The sequence below is a fragment of the Microcaecilia unicolor genome, chromosome 12, assembly GCF_901765095.1.
Source record: "Microcaecilia unicolor chromosome 12, aMicUni1.1, whole genome shotgun sequence".
Classification (NCBI taxonomy): domain Eukaryota; kingdom Metazoa; phylum Chordata; class Amphibia; order Gymnophiona; family Siphonopidae; genus Microcaecilia; species Microcaecilia unicolor.
In genome coordinates, this window is record NC_044042.1 from 26,573,188 (window position 1) to 26,583,958 (window position 10,771).

General features: G+C 41.1%; 1 protein-coding gene across 1 annotated transcript in view; it reads left to right on the top strand.

Annotated features, from left to right (window-relative positions):
- ADIPOR1 (adiponectin receptor 1) overlaps positions 1-10,211 on the top strand; it is a 39,486-nt gene extending 29,275 nt beyond the window's left edge. Inside the window, exons 3-8 of the mRNA XM_030221004.1 lie at positions 2,426-2,548; positions 6,025-6,196; positions 7,386-7,572; positions 7,977-8,164; positions 8,707-8,900; positions 9,443-10,211. Of these exons, the coding sequence (XP_030076864.1) occupies positions 2,426-2,548; positions 6,025-6,196; positions 7,386-7,572; positions 7,977-8,164; positions 8,707-8,900; positions 9,443-9,571 (993 nt within the window). The 3' untranslated portion in view covers positions 9,572-10,211. The remainder of the gene's footprint in view (positions 1-2,425; positions 2,549-6,024; positions 6,197-7,385; positions 7,573-7,976; positions 8,165-8,706; positions 8,901-9,442) is intronic.
- The last annotated feature ends 560 nt before the right edge of the window (positions 10,212-10,771 follow it).

Below are 10,771 nucleotides of genomic sequence, written 5' to 3' on the forward strand. Positions count from 1 at the left end.
CAAGAACTCCTCAACTGCTACATTGCGAAGGTGCCAGGAACTTATGGATATTGCTGCAAAGCGAAGAGAGAGAGAGACACCTCAAATGTTGGTGACTGTATCCTTTTGGGTTGGCCTTCACAGCAGAGAAGACAACATAGAAGCTCAGGAATAGAGAGGAGGCTGCTGTGATGCTGACAGAATCTGGGATTACTAACCTGGAGATACTAGTAGAGAAGAGAATGGAGGTTTCCTAGACGCAACCCCTGCTGAAAAGAGTCATGAGTGGCAGAGGCAGATTGTGTTGGTGGAAAAGTCTGTCCAGGCACCAAAGAAGAACTGGATTTGTTCAAAACTGCACTTCTCGCCTTATTTCTACTTAAGTTTCTTTATGTATGTCATTTTCCCCATGCCAGAAGTGGTTGAAGGGAGTTTATTTATAGGTGCCACACACAAAGGAAGGAATCACAAGTATGTTCGTTCTACCAAATTTCTCCTGTCCCTCTTGTTTCCCAAGGCAAGCCACAAGTCCTCCGCCAAATCCCTTCCTGCTGCAGCTGGTTGATATCATCAGAACACTGAGGCAGGCCTATTTTAGTAGTTTCATGGTTCTTATTGAAAAAATGCTATTGCTCCTACATGGGTATTTTTATTGAGGTTTTCAGATAGAACTGAGTAGAGAGGTGTGGTAGCCGTGTTAGTCCACTTTTAAAGTTAATCAATAGAAATAAAACAAAATAAAACATGGAAAAGAAAATAAGATGATACCTTTTTTTATTGGACATAACTTAATACATTTCTTGATTAGCTTTCGAAGGTTGCCCTTCTTCATCAGATCGGAAATAAGCAAATGTTGGTAGATGACAGTATATATGAGTGAAACATCAAAGCATTTCAGTGACAGTCTAACAGGATGGGGGTGGATAGGTGAGAGTCAGGGAGACAGGAATGTGACAGAGCAATACAATTTACAAAGCAATACAATTTTATGCTTTATAATGGGCTAGAAAACCCAGTCCTGTATTGTTTTAAAGTTCCCTTTCAGCTAATTAGAAGTAAGCTCCCAACACAGACTCAAAAAGAAAAGAATGGCACACATCCTTGCAATATTTCCAGCTGCAAACTATGCCAAAATATCTCACAGGACCCCACGGTCATTCACAAAAGAAAAATATTTAACATTAAGGAATCTTTCACATGCTCATCTTCCAATGTGGTATATGTCATCCAGTGTAGAAAATGTGACAAAGGGTGCTATATTGGAGAAACAAGTCAGATGCTAAAGAAGAGATTTAATTTACATAGACATCATATGAAAAATGCCAGTACCAACAAAGATGTTACGTCTGTGGAACAGCACTTTACAAAACCAGAACACTGTACCAGTGATTTTATGGTAAGGATCCTGAAAGGCAACTTTAAAACAATACAGGAACGTAAGACCTTTGAAGTCAGAATGATCAAATATTTTGACACCCACCAGGCAGGACTTAAAGATCTGGGTTTTCTAGCCCATTATAAAGCATAAAATTGTATTGCTTTGTAAATTGTATTGCTCTGTCACATTCCTGTCTCCCTGACTCTCACCTATCCACCCCCATCCTGATAGACTGTCACTGAAATGCTTTGATGTTTCACTCATAAATACTGTCATCTACCAACATTTGCTTATTTCCGATCTGCCGAAGAAGGGCAACCTTCTAAAGCTAATCAAGAAATGTATTAAGTTATGTCCCATAAAAAAGGTATCATCTTATTTTCTTTTCCATGTTTTGTTTTATTTCTATTGATTACAGATAGAACTGAAAATCAGAAGCCCTAATTTAGATGTAGCTCTGATGGGGATTATTGTTAATTTGATTGTGCACTTTCATTGCAACAGATTGAATCAGTGGTGTACCCTGGAAGGGGGGGCAAGGCCTTCAGGCAGCAGCCTGAAGGGGGGGGTGTGCTGGAGGAAGATCTGGAATGTCAAAAGCAAAATCATGGGGCCTTTGTGATGTGGTATGTGTAGGGGGGAAGGCACAAATGTAGATATTGGCCCATGGGAACTAGAGACCCTTGTACATCACTGGATTGTAATTTAATGCTGTGGAATTATGGCTAATATAGGAGGTTAAATGCTACCACTTTTATTTAAGTAAAACAAATTTGGATTTTCAGATTTAATTACCATTTCCTAATCTTACTTAAGGCCAGTTACAGTCAAGTACACAAGTTTATGGCCCTGCTCAAGTGGACTTTTAACCTAAGTTGTAGAGAGTGACGTGACTTGCCCAGGGTCGAAGTGTCAGTGGGAAAAGTAGGATTTGAACCCTAGCTGCCTAAGTTCTTATCCTGCTGTTCTAACCACTAGGCCATTCCTCCACTGTGTCTACATTTGTTTATTATTCTCTGAGCAGCAGCTGTCAGTGCCTGGAGTGTAAACTTCTGTGTTTTTCTGCAGAGTGATGAAGACCAGGCATGTTCTACAGCACAGGAGGAAGAAGAGGAAGAGGAAGTTCGGGTGCTGACACTCCCCCTGCAGGCTCATCATGCCATGGAGAAGATGGAAGAGTTTGTCTACAAGGTATGTAATGCTGAATTCCCACAGTTATTATTGTCTTTTAAGTTTAATTCAGTTTAGCAACAAAGGATGGACAGTTAATGAAAAGTACAGGAAATTAAAGTGAGGAGCTAAGAGGGGCTATTGGAAAGCAAAAGCCAAAAAAGGATTTGCTATTTTGGTGCCTTGAAATGCCATGGAGGAGACATAGCAGTTTTATTACCTCTTACTAAAAAAGGAATCCAAAAAGATCATTTTCCATTGCCCAGGTGCTAAGACTTGTTGGGAATAAAAAGCTTAACACAAGAAGTTTTCCATAATTAAACCTTTCATGGGATCATTTTTTTTTTCATTAATGTGGGGCAGCAGCTGTATTTGCAGGACTGCAAGCACAACTTCAAAAATCAAGTCAACTGCATACTATCGAGTACTTAGTGCTTATGCGTTCCTGTAGAAAAGTACGTGCAGGGCTTTCAAAATGAATTTACAGTGTGTGTTGCAGCCGGCTGTGATGGAGTTGATATAAGCCAGCCATCAAGGTACGGGAAGACATAATGACCTTCTCTAAGTGCTGCAGCCACCATCACAAGACATTTTGTCAAATCTCAGGGTGCCATAGACAGACTGAAAAGAAGTACTTTGTACAGGAAATGATGATTTAGGAAGGTGAATCTTAAGAATTGCCAATGGATGAATTGGAATGTGGATGTAGGCATCCTTGAAATTGAGTGTGGCAGTAGAGGGATTGTAATAAAGGAATTCATCTTGAATTTTACATTTTTGATGAAGATATTGAGATCCCGGGGCCCAAAATGGGTCTTAGACCTCACAACTCTTTTGGAATCAGGAAGAATCATGCAACTGAGGCAGTAATTGTTTTATGACATTTGCTTCCAAGAGCAGATTGATCTCGTCTGCTAGTATCTTGCGGTATGGCTGAATTGAATCTCTTGCAGGACCCCAGTGAGATGGTTTTTTTGACCCAAACAGAATGGGGATAGCCATTAGCAAACACTATTTCCAGTTAGCTAGCAGATTGCATCTCCTTCACTTATGCCAGGCTGGGCTGACTCTTGAGGGTCATGTCAAAGCTCATAATGTCGGAACCATGGCAACATTGGTAGCCCATTTGAGGTCAGCCTCTATTGAGGAGATTTACAAGGCTGCAACCCGGTCTTCGGTCCACACATTCACATCTCACTACTGCCTTGAGCAGGATATCCAACGTGACAGATGGTTTGGTCAGATAGTACTTCAGAATTTCTTTGGTGTCTAGAATCCAACTCCTCCCTCCCACGCCCAGATTTGTTCTGTTCCAGGCTGCATCTCCACAACTAGATTGTATATAGTGTAAGGTTGATTGACTTCAAGGCCTCGACGTTTTGCATCCCTATTGTCCTCACATTGTTGTTTTTGGTGAGCCTAGTAGCTATGAATTCCCAGATGTGAGAATTCTAATGGCCTGCTTGTCCCCAGAGAAAGCAAAGTTACTCACGTGTAACAGGTGTTCTCTGAGAACAGCAGGCCAAGTATTTTCACATACCCTCCCACCTCTCCTAGGAGTTGTATTCCTTCAGCTATATTAGTCTACTGAGGAACCTGTGCTCAGGCGTTGGGCGAGAAGACATGCGCAGTATATACGTTAGGCATCATTCGCACTGGGCTCTGTCGGATAACGTCACCCAGTTGTGAGAATACTTGGCCTGCTGTCATTGGAGAACACCTGCTACAGGTGAGTAACTTCACTATTCTGCATCTCTGGGAGTCGCACACTTTTATTTGATTGCAATCATGGGTTATGGACACAAAAAGATTGATAAGCATTGCCTTAGAGTGTGCTTATATTCACCTTCTCTGCAAAGAAATTTGGGTACAGGCCCTCTTTTTGATGGGATTCTGGTGTGTCCGCTGCAGAAGCACCAACAGCCAAAGAGAGAGAACCTCAAGCGGGCGTGTGGGGGGAGGGAATTGAGAGAACCTTGTAGGGAGGGGAGGGAGGGAATTGAGAGAGAATTGCAGGCAGGAGCAATTTAAGAAAGAACCTTGGACAGACGGGGGAGAGGGAATTGAGAGAGAACCTCGGGCGGACGGGAAGAGGGAGGGAATTGGAACCACGGGCAGGTCCAATAGGCGAGGTGAGTGATGCTGGACTGAACGTGGGGGGGAGGGAGAAATAGGGAGAGATGCTAAATTGAGGGAGAGAAAGGTGGAGGGAGAAAGAGAGATGTTGGACTCAGAGGGAGGGAGAGACAGATAATGGACCTTGGGTGGAGGGAAGGAAGAAAAAGAGAGCGTTGGACTGGGGGAGGCAGGGGGTTGGGAGATAAGAGATAATGGACCTTGGGGGTAAAGAAGAGGAAGGGAGAGTTGGACCTGGAGGCAGGAGAAAGGAAGATACTGGGCCTAATCAGTGGCATAGCCACAGGGGAGAGGAGGGGCCTTGGAGCCCTAGGCTCCCTCCAAAGCTGCAGTACCTGTTTAATGGCTGGTGGGGTAGCTGAAGCCCCACCAGCTGAAGAAATCCACTGCCAAAGTGGCCCCCTTCTTCCTCGTACTGCCTCAGGAGCAAGGAAGTCGTCAGAGTGCCTCCAGCTGACGATGCCAGCACTCCCCATGCATGAACTGAGCATGCTTAGGGAATGCCAGCATTGGCGGCTGGAGGCACCAGCTGACTTCGCTTCCGAGGGAGTAAAGTGGGGGGGCATCTTTAACTGGATTTTTTTTTCAACTGGCAGGGCTCTGGCATCCCCTTCAGTAAAGAAATTATATCTAATGTGGGAGGGGGGGAGAGGAAATGCATGCCTCCCTCCCTTGTAGACTACTGGCTATGCCCCGCCTTTAAATGCAGCCCTAGTAATGTAAAAATCATGTTAATTCAATCTGTCAAATTATCAAAAACCATTTAAACACATACTAAATATATATTTTGTCAAGATTTTCTATTTTTTATATTATCCTTTTTTCCTTTCTTAATCTGCTCGTGCTAAATTACCGTGGAGAAATCAACAATAAATTTTTAAATGAGATCAATCTGCTCGCCATATATGAAATTTCACATAGCTTTTTTTTTTCTTTTTTTTTTTGCTCTATCAGCATATGAACATGAAAAGAGGAAAAACTGAGCTCAGTTTGAATCCTGGCACTAAACTAAGTCATATAAACATCATTCGTGCTCTTAATGGATCCACAATATTGTCAACCTCGCTCACAACAAAAAACCTCTTATGTAAATCAGATAATGAAAAAATAATCATAATAATGCTCTGGTACTTAACTGAAGCATAGTCTCCGTAGAAACAAGTAGTAGCAGTAGATTGGATCACAAGTAGGTTTTAATTTAACAAAACATCTAAACCTTGTTCAGTACAGCTTCCTTCTAGTTTGGCAGCACCAAAATGAAGTTGTGTTGATAGATGCATCAATCCCAACATATCAAAGCACAGGATTAATTTGGTATCATTTTCCATTCTACTGGTGTTTTTATGTTTTATGTCTTTCAGGTATGGGAAGGACGCTGGAGAGTCATTCCATATGATGTTCTTCCTGATTGGCTGAAGGACAATGATTACCTTCTTCATGGCCATCGGCCGCCAATGCCGTCTTTCAGAGCCTGCTTTAAAAGCATCTTCAGAATACATACGGAGACGGGCAACATCTGGACCCACTTATTAGGTGATTGACCTCAGATGGGTGACAGTTGCAGTCAGCCACTAGGACTCGTGCTGTTCATTGGTTGGCTTGATCTCAGATTTTAATTTGAAGGCGTGCATGCAGTGTGTCCTTACAGTACTCCCTCCGGCTAGGTACTCTGATAAGCTGTTTTCTGTAGGCCCAGATAACTGTATCCTTAAATATCTGTTATCCAACTCTTTTATTGATATTAACTAGGCATTATATGTCTAGTCTGCTCAACTTGACATTTCGTTCTTTAGATTGTAAGCTCCTTTGAGCAGGGACCGTCCTTCTTTGTTTATTTTGTACAGCGCTGCGTAACCCTAGTAGCGCTCTAGAAATGTTAAGTAGTAGTAGTAGTAGTATTATATAAATACATAAAATAATAAAGAAAATTTAGCAAAAATCAGATGTTGATAAAGATAGCAAATGAAGCTCAATAGTTCTTTCACTGCAGACCCCGTCACCTTGCCAGGAAATGCCTGGATTATAATTAGGGTTTTCTGATTTTAGATTTTAATTGATAAACTCCAGTAAAACATGCCTTATGTAAAATTTTAAAACTGCAATAGGTGTTTATTGGATAAACATCAGAAAAACACAAATTCTCCTAGTCCTCTCAAACCTTCCCTAGTTTATCTTGCATCCTTCATTCAGTTTTTGTGCCTTTTCTGCACTGATGAGTTTTGGGTGACACAAATATGCATATTTAATTTCACCTGTAAAGGTGCTTAGCAATAGTACCCTTGCAATGAAAACATTTTTTGTACCATCAAAGAACCCCCTAATTAGGAAAAAAGTCTAAATTTACAACTCATAAACACTTAAGAACAGAAGCCCTAATTGTAAAAGGGATCCCCCCACCCCACCCATTAAATACCTGGAAAGAAACATTGTATCACTAGTATGTCCAGACTCTGTTGTATTTTTAGAAGCAGGCATTTTTGAGCTTGGCTGTTGCCTGATAAGGCCAGCTGGGGTCCAGTGCACTACACAGGCCCCCAGTGCTCAATCCTAGAACAGGAAGGAAAGGGGCTACTGTGCTATCCAGTGCCAGCTGAAAATGTGGTGCTGAGGGTAAGTCTTAAGACATTTTGGAGGAGTCATCTTAGTATGCTTTCTAGGGTGAATGATTAAAAAAAGAAATGAATGTGTGTGTATCCTTGACTCTCAGCTGTTTTTGGAGCAGGTTTCGTGTTGTTTCTGTTCCTCGGTGTTCTGACCATGCTGAGGCCGAATATATACTTCATGGCCCCCCTGCAGGAGAAGGTGGTCTTTGGCATGTTCTTCCTGGGTGCCGTTCTCTGCCTCAGCTTCTCCTGGCTTTTCCATACCGTTTACTGCCATTCAGAAAAAGTCTCCAGGACTTTTTCAAAGTAAGTGGCTCCTGGATATAACTACTGTGTGCAGTTTAATCATCAGGTAGTGTTCATTTGAACAGCAGTTCATGCTTCATAAATCCATTCAGACATTTGGTTGATTTAATTTCAGTGTAATTTAAATGTACTGCAAGGTTTCCTGCTCTTGTTGAACCTTGATACATCATGACAGGTAGATCTCTTGCTGTAGATATTTTAGGAGCAGATCCATAGATTATTTTGCAGATAGATTATTCTGGGCCATCCTTGCTGGTTATAGAGAGATAATACAAAGAACCTTAGGTTTCATGTCTGTGATTGCCTGAAGTGGAATTATTCTGGGTAACTCAGTTACCTGTAGGGAGACAGCAGCAATGCACTAATTTTGAATCTTGTATTCCTTGTGTGCAATTGCAATACAGGTTGGATTATTCCGGAATAGCTCTGCTGATTATGGGGAGCTTTGTCCCCTGGTTGTATTATTCATTCTACTGCTCTCCCCAACCCCGGCTGATCTACCTCTCCATTGTGTGTGTGCTCGGGATCACTGCTATCGTCGTAGCCCAGTGGGATAGGTTTGCAACACCTAAACACCGTCCAACAAGAGCAGGTAATTTCTATTTGTTTGTACGCAAAAACAAAGAAAATATATTGGGGTCTGGCTCACTTTGGGAAGCCTGGGGTCCATTCCTGGAAAAGGAAAACAGTCATTGAAACAAGTTATGTGTGTCCAAGGTTTAAAGTACTTTTATTTTTATTTTTTTATTTTTTGCTATTTATGTGTCAATGGAAAACTGTTCTCTCAAATTTTACTGGACTGAGCTTTGTTCATTAAGCCCTGGTACTTAGTAGAACAAAGTCAATGATGGCTTATAAGAATGCTCAGTGTGTTTTGGCAATTGTATTGAGGCATTAAGGTTAAAGAGAGAGAGAGATCTTGTGATAGGTGATGCTAGAGTAAACATAAATAAAGGATGTTAGGCACATCCCAAAATAGCATATCACTACCAAAAAGGAATATCTGGATTGGGATGCTATTTTAGGGATTGTGAACTTTGAACCCATCTGTTTAATGATAAATCTGTTATAAAGTGCCATTTGCATTATATCAAACTATAGGGGCTGTGTTTTTTTTATTCTTTTCTCCGACAGGTGTGTTTCTAGGGCTAGGCCTAAGCGGTATTGTCCCCACCCTTCACTTCACTATTGCAGAAGGATTTGTAAAAGCCACCACTGTGGGGCAGATGGGCTGGTTCTTTCTGATGGCAGTCATGTACATCACAGGTGCTGGCCTGTATGCGGCTCGCATCCCAGAACGCTTCTTTCCTGGAAAATTCGACATCTGGGTGAGCACTGACTTATGTTCTCACATCCTAAAGCTCTCTTACACAATGTCTGAGTGTATTTTGTTTGATGGTCCATCAAAAAAAAAAAAAAAACTAGCAAATGTCTTCCCTCTTTCTGTCAGGCACATTGCTAGGTGACATGCAGAAAATGACAGTAAATAGGCAAATGCCGAGCAGTCTCGGGGACTCCAGAGTGCTAGGAAGGACCTTGAGACTTTGCAGTGTAGGTTCTAGTGCCTGGTGAAATTGTTGAATTTTGAACTAGACTCGAGTTATTTGCCTCCCTGGAGAATAATCTCTTTGATGCCTCTGGGAAAGAACAGAAGGAAAAAAGAGGTTCCAGGACCATTTTAAAGAACTCAAACCTTTTTTTTTTCTTTTCTTTTTTTTAATTTTAAAATAGCATCTTTTAACAAGACATAGCAGTATGCAGCTTATTCTCTTTTGGACGCAGCTGTATTTTTCCTCCTTAATTAAACCGTTCATATATTTTCAGTTCACATTTTAAGGTCTCTCTCTTTCTCTCCCTTTGAATTTCTTAGTTTCAGTCACATCAGATTTTCCACGTGCTGGTGGTGGCTGCTGCTTTCATCCATTTCTATGGCGTGTCAAACTTACAGGAGTTTCGATATGGACTAGAAGGAGGTTGCACCGATGACACCCTTCTGTAAGGCCTTGCTAGCACCTACTGCCCAAGTGCTGGTCCGGCTATGCACGACAGACCCAACTCAGCAGGAAACTTCTGAACCATATGGGAAGAACAGTTTTGTTTTGGGTTTTTTTTTTTTTAAATCAGACTTGCAGAATGACCAAATTCTTGGGCTGTGGTTCCTAAGAGATTCTTTTTTTCTTATTTGTTTGGATTGTGGGGAGGGACACATACCAAGGAAGATGCCTTCTGGCTATTGAATCTTTTCACTGGGAGTCAGAAATAATCCTGCACATACCCTTTTAAACAAAACAAAAAAATCATTCAGTTTGGATTTCATGGACTATTAGGATACCAGCGAACCAGGCATAGAGCAGAAGGTGAATGCACAAGAACTTAGCTTCATGACTACTGATTTACTAGATAGATAAATTTCAGGTCACCACCGTTTTTAGCACATTTCTGAACAAATTGTATATATGTTTCTGTGTGTGTGTATTATCAGTCACAAGCTCTGGGGCATTCTGCTGTATCGCTAAGAGGAGTAACGTAAATGGCAAGATACAAAGGTTTGTGTAATTTAACATTTTAGTTATATCTTATGTTTTATTTTTCCTTTTCACTTGGCAAGGTAATATAAAATAAAATGAGAGAATATTTAATATTTAATACTTAGCTTTAAAAAAAAAAAAAGAAAGAAAACAACCCTGCTCCTGTTACAGTGTATCTCAATTCAAAGACTTTATTACGAGAATAACATCCAGTTTTCAGTGTTTTAGAGGAATTTAGGGCATTTACAAGCAGTCGCACTACTGATGCCCAATAAACATGTTCCTATACCATCAGTGTCCACAAGTTTGTTTGTGATGCATAAGTTACATTGCTGATACACTCCTAGATTTTTAATTTAAAATTTCTTTTTTAAATAATATGGTTTTATGAACCCCCAAGTGGAGCACAGACATGCAAGCTTGAGCGTGATGGGGATTCCTTCTTTATAAGGATGAAAACGGTGCCACTCTAGCTGAGCCCACACCTTTTTTTTCACATCCTTTACTAGACTTGGGCTTCCCTATCCTTCTCCCCCATTTTCTTTCATTTTTTACTGGAATAATGTACCACCTCTTGAAGGAATTCACTTAAGGCGGTATATTACCTTAGCACTCTGCCCAACTGCATTACACAGAATTCAAGGTGATAAACTCGGCTGAGCTCAAGTTGG